At 35.1% G+C, this 17,798-nt stretch overlaps 1 protein-coding gene across 1 annotated transcript in view; it reads left to right on the top strand.

The window, feature by feature from the left end:
• Positions 1-17,798, top strand: part of LOC150103805 (sarcosine dehydrogenase, mitochondrial-like) — a 383,814-nt gene that overhangs the window by 280,057 nt on the left and 85,959 nt on the right. Inside the window, exon 18 of the mRNA XM_090397147.1 lies at positions 2,971-3,133. Within this exon, the coding sequence (XP_090253273.1) occupies positions 2,971-3,133 (163 nt within the window). The remainder of the gene's footprint in view (positions 1-2,970; positions 3,134-17,798) is intronic.

Here is a 17,798-nt window from a genome sequence, read left to right as displayed (position 1 = left end):
TTTGACGTGGCGAGAATAAATTGGAAATCCAAGTTTATTTTAATAATATATATATAAATAAATATATATATATATTTATATTATTGTGTTTAAGAGTGCTTTTTTGGGGGAGGAAGGGTTTACTTATGGGAAAACTGGGGCAGGGGAGAACGTTAATGGGGTGCGAACTGTTTTGGTCGACTGACTATCACAGGAATTGTTTTGAGTAAAAATAGCCAATGTATTTAAAATAAGAGACCCTCTTAAACAAAAACAGGCTACAATAGCCGTAATAATAATAATAATAGTAAATAACTAGGGCTACACATCAATTTACCAAAATTTTGAGAGACACTCATTTCAAGACACCTCTTAAAATCACTATACATAACAGCTGCGAATTTCTTTCTTTTATCCTGTCCTAGAGGATGGATGCCTTGATAGGATGCTAGTCTGGTAATGACAAGTCAGTTTTGTACAATACTTATGTATAAAAAAATATGGTATTTTACTCAATTAAAAAATTTTTTTTTTAATATTGATTCCATACATGAGAGGTCAAGAGACCTATAAGCACATTAAAGCCATGAGCTGCAGGGTGTAGGTGTTTGGAAATACTTCATGTATTTCCACAGTAAAGCTGGACAGCTGCTGCTCTTGTATTCATAGATGTAACAGAAAGTGGAGAAATTATTATTACGAATTCACTGGAGCAGTGACAGTGGAAGTACTTGTAGAAAATACAAAAAAATACAAATGTAGAAAATACATCTACCTGTAGAAAATACAAAAAAAAAGTGACAAAAGAAAAACAAACAAAATTAATTATTCTTTCAAACATAGTTAAGAAAATTGTGTCAAACACAGACAGAATACATTGCTGTGTTTTTTTATTGAGTCTTAACTTGTGCACTTACAACAAAAAAAATATATAAACATAACTTAAAAGGTGCTGTTATCACTCTTCATTAACAATTTCAGCTCATCTGCCACTCATATAAAAATCTACTCCCAGTCCCTTGCTGTGCAGCATTCAGGAATGACCTATTGTTCCTTCTCCTTCCTCTCTCTCCTACCAGTCTATAAATAATTTGGTAAAATTCCCTCATTACCGTGAATAATTCCATCACATCACTCACCTCTCCTCAGTGTATCCACTGAGTTTTGAAATCTACATCTCCCCCCCGCTCACACACACACACACACAACACACACACACACAACACACACACACACACACACACCTAACAACTAGTATTCCAGAGTCCTAATATTCTGCATCAACTAATTTCTGAATTCTCTCCAGAGATTTCTGATCAGTGCAAAAACCATGTGACCAAAGTTGTGCACATAGTCCAGGAATGGTTTAATCAAGACTTTATAAAGTGGAACAATAACCACACTGTCTCCGCTTCTCAGTGTCCTCCTTATCATAGCAAGAATATGCTGTGTAGTCTTTGTAACTTTTGTCTGCTAAACTTCGTGTTTCTGTAAACTGTTGTCACCTCTAGATTCCAGATCTCATTCACCTATTGGAACAAAGTTCCACCAATGCAGTACACAAAATGTCAAAATTTTTTGGCTTGGTTAGCCATGTGGATAGTGTTTCTGTTCTTCAGCAGAGTATTAAATTTTCCAAACACTATAAGCATAGCTTATAGTGTTTGGAAAATTTAAACTTAGACACATAATAGCTCTTTAATGAGGAGGGATGAAGCCTATATATTTCTGTTATTCTTGTATTTGTAATCTAAATTTATTTTCTTTCATGGAATATGAAGATCTGAAATATACAGATGTTGTAATGGAAACAAATTTAGTTCATTTTCTCTTTCGTGTTAAGCCTGTCCTGCCACAGTAACTTAGCTTTATATTAACCTAATTAATGATGATAGAGCAGTTAATTCTATCTACATAGCCTACTACATGGGTTAGCAAGTTGATGAAGATCTATTCATTTTTGATCCAAAAAAAAAAAAAAAAAAAATCCAAGGAGCTGCATCTAGGCTCAAACTGGGAGAAGGGAAGAAGTTTTTTTAAGAAATGGAATGGAGTGGGAAGATGCTTTATTAAAAAAAATTTTTTTTAAAAATATTACTTATTTATTATTAATACTGAAAAAAACTTAACAAACATCCAATTAATGTGACTTTTGCTACTGTAAGTATGCGATAATTTTCATCCTTAAACATGCCGAGAGACTTGTGTTGTTCATATAGTTTCTTGATTTATTTTTAGTATAGTTCATCATGTTCTAAAATATTTGCTCACAGAAGTATGTCAAACCAAAAACTGAGACAAGTCCAAATGCAAATATTTTCATTATAAACTTGTCTTCTTGTAAGCTACTCCACACATTGAACACATAGATATTATTTTGTTCTCATTTTAACTATTTTAACTACTTGCCACTGCTGCAGCAATTAATTTTCAACACCTTGCAGTACATGTGTTCTGCTTATGATGCACAGGCAAACTAAACTGAGAAGTATTTGCACCATGCATTTGTTATACATGTAGGCTAAAAGTAAGAGTTTCAGTTAAATGTTCAAAGATTCACATGTAGCTTGTGAGCTACACACTGCTAACCCCTGGCCTACTACATTTGTCAGTTTCATGTGTTTTTTTGACCACTTTGACTATTTTACAAAAGAAAAAACTTGAGTTTCCAGGGGTGAAAATCCTGCCATCTCCATATGAGATGTGCTAAATCATTTACAGTTGAAAAGCACTTATGAGAAGGTTCTCATGTTTTACACGAGATTCAAACCCATATATTTCCAAAATCAGAGAGCATAAAAATGTTTTACAGTAACGTTTGTGCAGCACTTCCTGTCACAAGTTCTTCAGTTTGATATTCTGATTATTTTTTAGTTCTGAGCTCTCTCGCTGCCAGTTGATTCTGAGAATGATACAGAATTTCTGTTACTGTTTGTTAATTAGATAAATTTTTCATTACAAAGTAGTAATAGCAAATCCTAATTTATTTAGGTGCGAGCATTGCGGCTATCTTTTGTAGGAGAGCTTGGTTGGGAGTTACATATTCCAAAAGCAAGCTGCATTCCCATATATACAGCATTGATGGAAACAGGAGAAAAATATGGACTAATCAATGCTGGATATAGAGCAATTGATTCACTAAGCATTGAAAAAGGTAAGTGGCACAGAACTCATCTTCAAATTAGAATTTTAAGCAAAAGTTACTAAAGTAGGATATTAAGTGTAAGAGGTTAGTTGCATTATATTCTAGAATACTCTAACTAGCTTTATCCAACATTTTTAATAATAACAAGCTACTTAAAAAAACAAATTCAAGACATGGGTAGCAGCTATTTTATTAATTAAAAAAAAATTCCAATAAACATTTTGTTTATAAGCACCATGTTGCAATGCATTAAGCAGGTTAGATAGACATGCCTAACCTATTGTTTATTTTGAGACTACATATCAAATGAGTTTTGAAGACAATTTTTCTTAGTGCATTCTGTGAATTAGAGCTACATTAAAATTTAAATTTAAAAGTTGATCACAGAAGGTATATATTTTGTGACTTCTCCAGGACTAACCATTTTACCACATGTTACTTGCCTGGAAAGAAAGCATCTAGGTTTGAATCCAGCCTGTAACCAGATTTTATTTATTCGTATGCCCCCCCCCATCCTGACCCTCAACTGTTCCCTTAGGACTGGTTGAGCTCTCTTAGTGAGGCATTAAGTATGTAATTATGACTGTAGATCTGTGTGTTCACGGGCCGGTTTGCCTGTTCTGGGGAATGAAAAACCCGAATTTCCAGATGAAAAAATCCCCTACATCCGTATGAGACCAGATAGGTTCCTCACGTCTTGGACGAGATTTGAACCCAGGTCTTTCCAACCAAAGGGCTTTATCTGTACTGACTGAGCTACGGAAGCTCCTGTAACCAGATGAATTTACTAGACCATTTTGAGGCAAAGGTAAGATAGCTAATGATAAAAGGATGGTGGGATATTTTTTGCTGCAAATTCCAGTTTTACTTGCACAGTTATTCATCTGATAATGGTTATGTTCAGCAGGCAAAGGTCATCATCATAATCATCAAATTCTTGATATGCAGCCTAAAGGGGTGTACAGGATATGATAGTACTACATGAAAACCTAACATCATTACTAACTTCCCATCTACAATTTTCCTCTAAATTAATCTGTTATCCATCAAGGCTCCAACATTATCAGATCTTATCTTTCTGTCTTCTAAGGCACTTTTTACTGTATCAATCCACCTACATCTTGGTCTTCCTCTAAGTCTTTTTCCTGCCAACCTGGCAGAGAACACTTGTTTTGCTAATCTTTCCTCTCCCATTTTGTTTCAGTGGCCATACCGCCTAAGATTAGCTCTGCTAACACCTTCCTGGATGATAACAATGTCAAGTTCATTCCTAATATCCTTGTTTTTAATATGACATTGCCACCGATGTCATGTTCATGCCACTAATTTTTCTCAGGACATTCATATCTGTGGTCTCTACTCTTTGGTCAAGTATTTTATTTCTAACCCAACTTTCAGATCCATAAGTCAAAATTGGTTCGAACACTTTTTGTATACAGCTAATTTAGTGTTTTGACTGATTTCTCTCTTATTCCATATAAATTTATTCAGATGACTTCCTACTATACTACCTTTGTTGATTCTGTTGTCTGTTTCCATATTTAATGTACCCTCTTCACTGAAAATTATGGAGTGACTGATATTCAGACAGTTGAAGCCTCCAGAAAGCATATAACAGGATTATATGGCAAGGCATGGTTTGGCACATCACTAAGCATCGGAGTGACCATATGGCATCTATGGATGTCTAGTAAATATATGAATATGAGTGAACTAAAAATTGTGCTCAAGTAGTCGAAATGTTTTACTTGTTCTATAGGTTCTCCTTTCATGATGCATTTGATATTTTCAATGTTTCTGCCTATTTTCATTGTCTTTGTCTTGTTTTGTTATTGCTGATTTTCATACCAAATCTATCACGACAGTTATTCAATTTAGTCAGGGAACCTTGCAGACTTGTACCAGATTTATTTAGAAGTATAACATCATACACATAAAATAAAGAGCTGAGATTAACATCTCCAATTTTGATATCCGGTTTAATACCACTTTCCTTTATTATGTGATCTATATAGATAATGAATAACAGAGGGGATATAATGCACATTCTTTTCTGATACCCAGATTTAACATCAAACCATCTTCCTGTACTTCCTTCAATTTCTAACTGCTGACTTACAACTCAAATAAAGTATTGCTTGATATAATGCCCCATTGACACCATATAACTGTAGCATTTTGAATAGCTTTTCTCTTGGCACCTTGTCATGTCTTTTCCAGACCTACAAAACTTAAATACAGATCTTTGTTATATTTCCATGATTTCTCAACTATTTGGCATAAAGTGAAAATCTGATCCTGACAGCCTCTGTTTGGCCTGAATCCAGCTTGTTCTTCACTAAGTTTCCTTTTTAGAATCCTTCTTAACCGTTTCTCAAGTATACTTGCATAAATCTTACCAGGAACACTCAGTAGGCATATACCTCTGTAATTCTCACATTCAGTTTTATATTATTATTCAGGCCTCCGTGGAGTCAAATGACTCATCGTGGGAGGTCCTTCTTAGGGAACACAAAGTCTGTCACACCACTCCTTGAACTCATTGACCATTCTTGCTCTACCCACTCTCAGGCAGTTCATTCCATGGTTCAACCACCCTCCACGCAAAGAAACTACTCCTCACCCTCTTGCTCACAGCCTCCTTTCGTAACTTCCAGGGATGGCCTCTTGTCATCACTTCTTCCCACCATTCCACCAACACTGAATCTTCCTGTAACTGCCTCTCAACAGTTTAAAAGTCTCGATCACCTCTCCTTCTATCCACCAAACTCTGCAGTCCACATTCCCTCAATCGATCCTCATAACTGACATTGTACAGTCCTGAAACTATCTTTGTTATCCGCCTCTGTACCCTTTCCACAGTTAATTTATCCCCTTCAAATCCTAGGGACCAAATTTGAGAACAATTGCTTTTTATATATGGGTACTATGAGAGCTTTACTCCAATCATCTGGAATTTGCATCCTTCTGTCCAGGCCTTCTGAACTATGCAGTGCAGCCACTGTAAGACTTTTATACCTCCATACTTGAGCATTTCTAATCGATATCATCTACTCCAGCTGCCCTTCCACATTTCAGGCTTTTGATGGCTTTTTTAATTTCAAGTATGGATATGTATTCCTGATTGCATGCCTGTTGAGTGTTCTTACCACTGTACTGTCACTGATTGTTTCATTTAGCAATTTATTTGAATTAGTTACTCCATATAACAAGGACATTTTTTTTTCCAATTTTCATGTCACCTTTATCATCTCTAATTCCTTTTACAGCATTCTTTACTCCATTTCTAAGCTTTTTTTACAGCCTCCAGAATATCTTACCACCTTCTTGATATTTATTTTCTATGTTCTTACCACAGTTTTCCCTATGACTTTTGTTTAGCTAGTTGTACACAGTGTTTAGCTTTCTTACATTTGTCTCTGTATTCTCTAAGAGCACAAACTGACTTATTTGCCAGGAACTTTTGATATGCTTTCTTCTTTTCCTTCACTGCCTCTTTAACTTCCTGTGTCCACCAGGGAGTTCTGATTTTTTCATCCTTGCAGACAACCTCACCACATGCCTCTCTGGCTGAATCAATTAATGGTTTCTTCATGGCTTGCCACTGAATTTCCAAGGTTTGGTTTCTGTTCTCAAACTCTTTCATTTTTACTTCAATAAAGTTTGTGCATTTTAGTCTACAGTTCACATCTGAGAGCTGATCAACTTTTATTCACTTTAAAACTTTTTTACATGGTATTCTTTTCAATCTGGAATTCAATTTTATCCTGCTCAAGACTAATTGGTAATCACTTCCAATTTCAAATCTTCTGTACACTCTAATGTCCTGTACCAGGAAGAAAACATCACTATCAACAATGACATAGTCAGTGAGACTTTTCTTATTCCTTGCATCTTCTCTCCATGAATTTGTGCACAGTTTTATGTTATCCTCATTGTGTTAGTAATAAACAGTCCGTATCCTGAGCAGAAATCCAACAGGTATTTGCCATTATTATTAGCTTTGCTCTTTTCTCCAAATTTTCCCAAAATATTTTTGTATCTCTGACAATCATTTCCTACTCTGCTATTTAGATCCCCAACAAGGACCAACTTTTCCTTTTTCATTGTGTTAGTTGCTTTCTCTAATGCCTGAAAAAATTCCTCCACTTCTACCTTAGTGGAACCTTCTGTGGGACCATTGGCTCAAATAAGTCTCATTGTCCAGTTCCCCATTCTGATATTTGCCCACATCACTCTACTTGATATTGCCTGACATTCAAACAAACGCAAGAAAAAACAGGAAAATGTATAAGGCATAAATCATTCAAGAATGATTCTAGGAGATGAGGATAACTTTACTACATACCATTGGCTATTTTTTATAATCATCAAAGCTATATATATACTGTACTAATGTACATTAAATGTAAATCTATATACATGAGAGTGTACTGCAGGTTTGCTGAAAATTAAATAATATAGGAACCCTGCCCTCTTTTGAAGACCAAATGTAGAACTTTTCATCACTTCAGGTGTCAATAACATTGTGGTCTTGCATTGGGCAATGAAATTCATAGTCATTTTGAATCATTCATGTGAATGACTTTATATAAGATTCAAACCCATAGCCTGTTATGGAAAGTGGGGATGGTATTATTGCTGCTTCTATAGAAATTTTAGCTTTTACCTTAGTACCAAAGCACTAAATTATAGACAGCGTAGTCTGCATTTTTTACATCATCATCAATTTCCTGATATTTACCCTCAAAAAATATACAGGAAACCTTGATAATACTACATGATTAAGTTCACATTATTATTAATGTGCTGCCAACAATTTTTCTCCAAATTTTTCTAAATTAAACCATTGAGGGTACTGAATTGCAGGAAATTGATGAGGCCAAGGACTTGAGGATAATGGTGGACAAAGAGTTGAAGTTTAGAGGGCATATTGCAAAAATTGGTAAACTAGCTCAAAGAATTACTTAGATGTTGAAAAGTACACTAACAAGTACAGATAAGGAAATTATTATCCCTCTTTATAAGGCTATGATTCATTGACTATGCATACAGATTTGGTCACCTGGGTTTCTTGGGGACCTAGAGGTGGTCAAGAGGATTCAGAGACGAGTGACCAAGATGGTAACAGGTTAGTGGAATACTCCCTATGAGGATAGGTTAAAGGTTTGTGGGTTACAAAGTTTAGTTGATAGGCAGAAAAGAGGAGACATGATAGAAATTTTTAAGATATTAAAGGAGTTTTACAAAATTGATACAAATTAAATTTTTCAATATATGACAAATAGTCAGAGAACTAGGGGCCATCTGTGGAAGTTGTGTAAGAGGGTAGTTAGTAGAAGTGTGTGTGGACCAGATGTTTTGAGTGGAGAGTGGTGAGTGAGTGGAATGGATTGCCAGAATTGATTCTGAGTTTCCTGATGGTGAATGGATTCAAAGAGAGGTATGATAGGATTCGTGTGTATGATGGTTCATTTGGGTCTCCTGCAACGAGTCTCCAGACTCCATGGAGATGCAGTGAAATAATAATAATAATAATATATCATGAGTCAGCACTTCAGTATTGTCAGATCTTATATTTCTGTCTTCTAGGATATTTCTGACTGGATCAATCCTTAGATTAGATCTTGGTTTTCTTCTGGGTCTTTTTTCCTGCTTTCTTAGCATCAGACACCTGTTTTTCTGAAACCCCCCCCCCTCTCCTCACCGTATACATTATCTCTGTTCACACATTCCTGAATACTAATAATATCAAGCTCCTTCCTAATATCATCATTTTTAATAATCATGCTACCACTGATACCATCTGTTTACTCCCCTAATTTTATTATTTTCATTATTACATATACATAATATTTATAAATATATAATTCAAGTACACTATCAACATTTTTTTGTTTTTTACATTTATTTTGGGATAATTATTTGTTATAAACAAATAAAAATATTTTCCTTATATATACAAATACCGTATTGACTTGAATATAACTTGCACTTTTTTCATCAAAATTAAAGTTAAAAATCTGGTTCGGGATATATGTGGGTATTTTTGGAAACTAAAGTTTTTCAAGAAAAAATTAAATTGAAGTTTATAATTAAATTCTCTGTATTCATCATAATTTATAATTGCTCACATTATTTATAAAATGAATGCTTTTAAATTTTAATTATCAACATTATTTACGCCTTCATCACACGACATATTTGAATCTTTAGCGACATTGCTTCTGTAATTAAATTAAAACCATCAGTTTCATCCTTGCCCTTTTATCATTTAGGAATCATAAGATCACCATGATTTAAGAAAAACTGAAATTGGATATGACTTTCCAAGAATCTACTATTCACTATCACTACTACCAGTCTCACATATGATTCGTGCAGTATTAACAAAAGATCACACGACGCAACAACAACAAAGGCAAGTGAGAGATTGTTCAGTTGAAATGCTCAGTACCATCAACAGGATGTAGCATAGAGGCAGCCTGCCTCATGAAGCAGCTTAATAAAGGCGCTCGTTCAGACATATTGCAGTAGGCGCTGTCGCTATGCTGACAATTCCTGTTAGCATAGCAAGTGTGGAAAGAAGTTTTTCCAAGCTTAAACTGATTAAAAATTATTTGCCAACAGCAATGACGATTGGTTGGTCTGGCAACTATATCAGTAGAGGCGGACATAGCTTATAATTTAAATTTAGAAGAGCTTATAAACAGTTTTATTGTGCGATATCCCCGTGGAGCAAATATTTCATTAATATTATTATGTAATCATTTTGCATTAATATTTCTCTTGTAATAAAAAGAAAATATCAATTGGAGATTTTCTTATATTTTTGTCTTATAATCCATCAGGGGCGATATTTAATTGTTTGTCCTCAGGGCTTGATCTAATCCGCCGATGACTCTGGAAATGCTGATTCTATTCAACTGAATTCCAAAATATCTGAAACTTCCATAATAACATTCACTATCTATTTCTTAAAGTTTTAAACTTTTTTCATGTGCTAATTTCTTTTTTCGTAAAGTAAAATTAGGGGTGTGAGATATACTCGAGGGCGAGTTATATTAGAGTAAATACGGTAGGTTAAAATATGTTATGAGATAGTTTTCATAGTCTATAGAAATGTTTAAAATAAGTTAGAGTTTTTACAATATTTTATTTATTTTGTTTTTTTTATGTGCAACCATAGCCTTGCTGGTTACTAGAAAATTAAATTTGCGCGATACAAAATTTTTCTCTGGATTCTCATATCTTTGGTTTCCAGTCTTTGATGAGCTGTTTTATTTCTAACAATCTCAAATCAATACATTTAAATTGGCCTTGTATGTGACTAGTTTAATGTTTTGACTAATTTTTCTCTTGTTTCATAAACATTTATTCAGCTAGTTCCCCACTATACCAGTTTTGCTTATTCAGTTGTCTATTTCTATATTTAATGTGCTATCTTGACTAAAAATTGTTTCTAAATAGCTGAAATATTTTACTTGTTCTATAGGTTCTTCATTAAGAATGCAGCTGAAGTTTTCCATGTTCCTGCCTATTTTCTTATCTTTGATCTTTTTATTGTTAATTTTCATACCAAAAAAACTGTTATTCAATTTAACTAAAGAATCATAATGTGAACCATATAGATGATGAATAAGAATGTAGAATGAGTGCACCTCTTGTGTCACCCTTGATTTTACATCACACTACCTTCCTCATCTTCCTTCAGTTTGAGCTGCTGACATAAAATTTAACATTGTATTTGACATTTCCAGTCATCTCTTAGTATTTGAGATAGAGGGCTGCTCAGCAAATTGCTACCATATAGTTTACCTTCCCTTTAGAATTGGACAGCTAGTTTTCTTTCTGATCATTCATCACATAATGTTGGACAGTGTTCTATCTTCAGATTTTACCAGTACAGGTGTGCATCAGGTTTCTCTCATATTGCCTACTCTCATTCTTCTATGCATAAATCATATTCTCCCAATGACTTGAAAACTTATTCCACAGATTTGAAGACAACAGCACTCTTTATTCCTCCTACTTGTTTGAAAAAACACCTTGCAGTGCATAGACATCTCAAGCCTCAAGATATTTTATAACCAGTGCTCTAAACACTGATCTCCCTACTATCCTTCAGTGAAGTTTGATATATATATATAAAAAAAAAAACATTGAATAACAACACCCAGCTCACTAGAGAAAACCACATCTCCCTTCTTGTGCTGATTTACCTCTCATCTTTACTGGTGCAAACATATGGCATCTGTAGCTTTTACAGCTTCCAAAAAATTTGGTGTCCTTTTCTTTTCTGCATAAGATACTACTTTTTTTACCTGTCAAATTACTAACTCTGTTCAAATCCCAAACCTTAGAATACTATTCTCACATTAATGGTAGTGCACCAAAAACCTGCCCAGAAATTCTTGCTGCTGTCCAAAATATGGCAGTTCAGCTAATCAGTGATTATCTGAACTGTCTGATCATTGCACATTCTACTGCCAATGATTAGAATGTATTAATGAAGTATTTATATTTTAGTTTTATATTTTTACTAGTTTCTGTATTTTTACTTTCAATATTTTAAAAGTTACAGTGCATTTAATAATCCAGTCAGGTGATTTATTTCTCCATATTAGTTATGCAATTTTAGTCATGTTATGAACATAATATGTGGGATAAAAATAGGAATAGAGTGACTGATGCAGAGGACATAGTGGAATTGTTCAATGAACACTTTATTGGTGTATTTCATCCTGGAGGAGTAAATTTTAATACTAGAGGGATAGGGCAGGTTCGAGGTTTAGAGGTACAGGAGGAGAACGTGTTCTAAATACTGAGTACTTCTAAATACTGTGGGACTGGATGGTATTTCACCATGAGTTTTGAGAGAATGTGCTAAGGAACTGACAGCTCCTTTGACCTGGCTTTTCAATGAAAGTCTGGCTACAGGAAAGGTGCCCAGGGAATGGAAGGAAGGTAAGATAGTGCCATTGCATAAGGGCGGTAGCAGACTGAAAATGTTTAATTATAGGCTAGTTTGTGTGTCATCAATGGTTGTTAAGATCTTGGAGAAATTAGTTAGGGACTGTATACAACATTGGGCAGATGAGGGTAATGTTATCTGTGAGAGTCAACATGGATTTGTCAGGGGGTGCTCTTGTTTTAGTAATATGCTAGCCTTTTATAATAAAGTTACAAGAGCAGTAGATGAGGGAAAGGCATATACTGCCATTTTCTTGGATTTAGCGAAAGCATTTGACAGGGTGCCACATGATAAGCTGATATTTAAGTTGCAGCACATGGGTTTGGATGTCAGGTTGGTCAACTGAATTCAGGATTGGCTGTCCAATAGGTATCAGAGAGTTGTGTATGGTGGGGAAGTTTCAAGAAGGCAGAGGGTTATAAGTGGGATCCCACAGGGCTCAGTGCTAGGACTTATATTGTTTAACCTTTATATCAATGACATTGTCAGTGGATTGCAGGGGGATGTTAAGTTGTTTGCAGATGATCCACATTTGCACTATTAGTAATAGTGCAGATGTGGTAGTCATGCAAGAGGATTTGAATAAGCTAGATAGATGGACAAATTAAAGGGGGTGTCGTTTTAATGCAGCAAAATGTAAAGTCTTGAAGTTTGAGACACATTGATGGGACACTGCATACTCTATTGAAGGAGATGGAGGGAAGGAAGTAGGGGAGAGAAGCGATCTGGGCTTGATGATTGATAGAAACCTGAAATTCAATGGACATATTGCAAAGGTGGTGAAGGTAACACAAAGGATTGCTGCAATAATGAGAAGGACACTGACCTGCAGAGATAAAAAGGTTATCATTCTGTTATATAAGTCTCTGATCAGACCACACTTAGACTATTGTTCTCAGATTTGGTCACCAGGATTTGAAGCGGATAAATTAACTGTGGAAAGGGTACAAAGGCAGATAACAAAGATGGTTTCAGGACTGTACCATGTTAGTTATGAGGATCGGCTGAGGGAATGTGGACTGCAGAGTTTGGTGGATAGAAGAAGGAGAGGTGATATGTTGAGAGGTGGTTAGAGTTGACACTGGGGAGTTCCTTCACTTGGTTGAACAGCGGGAAGGTGTGATGACAAGGGGCCATCCCTGGAAGTTATTATTATTATTATTATTATTATTATTATTAAACAAGACCTCATGGAGTCAAAGACTCATCTAGGAGGTCCTTTTATCTCACATATGAAAGGAAACTGTGAGCAAGAGGGTGAGGAGTGTTTCTTTGCATGGAGAGTTGAACCATGGAATGCATTGCCTCATAGAGTAGTGAGAGCGAGATCAGTCAATGAGTTTAAGGAGTGGTATGATAGACTTTGTGTTTCCTATTAGGGACTTCCGACGATGAGTCTTTTGACTCCATGGAGGCCTAAATAATAATAATAATAATAATTTCCTGAAATAGTAATAATGAAGTACTTGTGCAAATTGTGAATCAATATTTATGAAATGAATGTACATAAGAGCAAACCATGATCTCATCTAACTACTAAACATCTTCTACAAGTATCAAATGAAATTTGCTTCATATTTTGGAAAAGAATATTGTAGACAATTAAGGATCATTTTGCTCTTTAATTAATGCTTAAATTTATATTGTAATTCAGGAGCTGGTAGCTACATCTTGATTCCTACAGGATCAGATTTTCTTTCAGTGCATGCCATTGTCAGTTTGAGCAAGGGACAGAATGAGAGAATGAATGAGCAGCTACCAGTCAACATCATGCATTGTCCAACTCCAAACATGCCAAACAAACTTCTCATCATCTTCCATCCTTCCAATCAACTCTGTTCTTTGGAACAATCTCCTCTAGTTGATGACAAAAAAAAATCAATAATTTCAGATTAATGGAGCGCTTAAGGATCAGAGCTGTATAACTGGGAGGAGATCTCCACCTAGCCTTTTAAGGAATGTGAAGAACTGATCATGGCCTTCTGACCTAATGTCTGTTCTCCACCTTCTCACGGTGCATGCACCCTGTTAGGTATCTACCTGGATACTGAATGAGCTAGCAAGGATGAGCTGGCAATTTGGGATTTAGCTGACCAAATTGTATTCTTATTGACTTAAACCACAAATAAAATGATGGTACAGTATGACAGAATTTCATGCCAGCTGGGCCGTCACCCGGTTAAACAAGGCCTCTGTTGTTTTCGCCAGGAAACCAGAGCAAACAGTGAAAAGTCAGCTACTGGAACAAATCCTGAAACACATCCCAACTCAGCATCAACAGTGTTCAAAACTGGTACTGTCAACATCAATGGAAAAGAAATATAATTAACAGAAGATTGAATAAGTATCCTTTCTTTTAGACTTACACGGTGATCAGAATACATTTTGGAAAATTATGGGGATAACTACTGTGTTTGAGTAAAACTTTAGTTTAATATAAACCAAAATCTGCACTCGATGTTTCGACTTTCACATCAAGGTCATCTTCTGGAGCATATACACCGTATACAGAGAAACAAGCTGCACTACAATCTACATGGTTTGCTAAAGTTACTGACCAACTGTTACAACACTTATTGGCCTGACTTCTGGTGAAAAAAAAAAATACCTTTACTACATCAATGCTAGAGTCCTATTATTATTATCTTTGGTTACAAAATTACATTGTGCTGGAGAGCAACATGTTTATATATATATATTAAAAACATGATTATACATTACTTAAATTAAGGGGATATTAAATCCCCCATAGTTTTAAAACCGACTATACACTTCGGTATTAGGTCTAGCTACTCACTGATGAAGCCTCAAAAAAGGCTGAAACCGGTCTGGGTAGTGACCTCCCTCCATAATGTAATAACAGCATACATTTCCTAGGGAATGTGTTTTTACATTATGGAAAATACCTAAGAATAGCGATCAGAACTTTACCACCTTTGCAACGAGCTGCCCAGTATTGTACTACGTACTAGGATCACTTGCATTGGCTAACGCTAGTGTCGCTGATACTTTATAGTTTACTATATTCGGCAAGAAACTCTCTGATTCTGATCTTTGAGTTTCTTATTCGGTTTTAAAACTATGCGGGATTTAATATCCCCTTAATTTAAGTAATGTTTTCATTGCCGAAATGAAGCTTATTAGCTCTTTATTCTTAAGTTAAATGATTATACATATAAATTTCAACCAGTTGGTATGGAATAGTTTCCAGTGCTAGCTGAAGCTTGCTTAAAGTCCTAAAGTATGCTGGATACTAAGTATTAAGTAGGTTGAATATGTGCCATCCAGATTCTTTGAATTTTCATGCCACCATTATTGTTGATATTAGGATCATTAATCAAAATTTCGCAGGCTTCTTTAAAATTTTCTTTCACACCAGCAACAACTTTCACACCAGGTTTTTGTATGATGTAAAGAGCGGGTACTTTTCCAATTTGGTGTAAGGTGTTGAGCACATGATCTGAGAGGCCTGCTTCACCTGTTTACCATTTAACCAGCAACATGTTTATATATATATATTAAAAACATGATTATACATATAAATTTCAACCAGTTGGTATGGAATAGTTTCCAATGCTAATTTGCCATACGAGCTTGCTGGTTAGCAAGCTTGTATGGCAAAATAAATTTTACCTACAAAAAGAAGGTATGGCCATGGGCTCACCACTATCCCCCCCCCAATTACTAACTTTTATATGGAAGCTTTTGAGCAAAGTGCTCTTGATTCCTTCACTCTAAAACCTTCAGTGTGGCTTAGATACATTGACGATGTTTTCGTTATCTGGCCACATGTGCGACAAACATTAAACACATTCCTTAGCCACCTAAACAAACAACATGAACGCATACAATTTACTATCGAAATTGAAAATCAGAACTCGCTCTCGTTCCTGGATACACTGGTCATGTGTCTTCCTTCAGGCAGTCTATCCTTCACAGTCTACTGCAAACCAACACATACTGGCCAATACATGCATGCTAAATCATACCATCACCCATCACAAAAATATGGAGTCATTAACGCCCTTAAAAACCGAGCTATAACAATTTGCTCTAACCAGCAAGCTCTTAAACAAGAATTAAAAATTATTAGCAACACATTCATAAATAATGGCTATAACAAAAATACTATTAATAAAGTTCTTCATAAAACTTCATCAAAAAAGAATTTAGATTACAGTAAAACCATAGCCATTCCATACATTAAAGGATTATCTGAAAAAATCTACAGAATCCTACACCATTATAATCTCAATGCCACCTTTAAACCACCTACAAAATTAAAAAACATATTCAACTCCTCTAAGGATCCTTTCTTCCCATTTGCACATCCTGGAGCTTATTGCATCTACTGCACCTGTAACTTACCGTATATTGGTGAAACTGGACGTACAATCCCTATACTTAAAAAAAAGAACACAAAAGACACATTAAATATAACAATTTTGGTGAAGCAGGCCTCTCAGTTCATGCGCTCAACACCTTACACCAAATTGATTGGAAAAGTACCCGCTCTTTAATACAAAACACCATACAAAAACCTGGTATGAAAGAAAATTTAAAGAAGCCTGCAAAATTCTGATTAACCACCCTAATATCAACAATAATGGTGGCATGAAAATTCCAAGAATCTGGATGGCACATATTCAGCCTACTTAATACTTAGTATCCAGCATACTTTAGGACTTTAAGCAACCTTCAGCTAGCATTGGAAAGTATTCCATACCAACTGGTTGAAATTTATATGTATAATCATGTTTTTAATATATATATATATATATATATATATAAACATGTTGCTCTCAAGCCCAATGTAATTTTGTAACCAATAGATAATAATAATAATAGGACTCTAGCGTTGATGTAGTAAAGGTTTTTTTTTTTTTTTTTTTTTTCACCAGAGGTCAGGCCAATAAGTGTTGTAACAGTTGGTCGGTAACTTTAGCAAACTACAGTGGTGCACCTAGGATTTAATCTTGGGGGGGGGGGGGGGGGGTAGTTGAACGGATAAAAATATTTTTATCCATTCAACTAAAATTCGTTAAATTTTATTCATTAAATAAAATTTATTAGGTGATTATAAAAATTTATCTAAACAAAGCTCTTGAATTATTTCAGTCGTGGTTACATTAATACAGCAAAGCCGGTCCATTCAATTGTGATTGTGTCATGGTAGATCTTAAATAGGTTTTTAAAAGGCATAAGTTAGAAAATGGCCTTTCACTGACATATGTTGTTACCGGAAATGTTGCAAATATTTTTAATAAGTTATAGATGTTAGGATATATCATTTTGTCACACTTTGAAACTGCATCAACAGCATTTTTGCATGGAGCTATTGCAAACGGTTTTTTTCAAATTTCTTATACCACAACTTGAATTCGGTGTCAAAATTTCTGGATTTGTATAAGGCAAATCACTGGCATGAAATTCACACAACTGATGAAAATCTTCCATTGCACCTGCTGTTGGAGCATCTTTTCCATTTGGTAGAAGAGGAAAAAAAATTTTCAAAATGTTGCGGTGCCGAGTGAAACGTTCCTGAAGTTGAGTCAGTATTTGTTCAATAAATTTTTATTATTATTATTATTATTATTACTATTATTATTACGTGACACCTACAGGGAGTCCAAAGACTCATCGAGGGAAGGCACCTACTCTACCTCTCTGTCTTCGCCACTCAATACATCATTACACCAA

This window comes from Typopeltis vanoorti, chromosome 8, assembly GCF_054136105.1.
Source record: "Typopeltis vanoorti isolate ZY-2024b chromosome 8, IOZ_Tvanoo_1.0, whole genome shotgun sequence".
In the NCBI taxonomy this organism is placed as follows: domain Eukaryota; kingdom Metazoa; phylum Arthropoda; class Arachnida; order Uropygi; family Thelyphonidae; genus Typopeltis; species Typopeltis vanoorti.
Note: the sequence above shows the minus strand (reverse complement) of the source record. Positions and strands in the feature narration are given on the sequence as shown.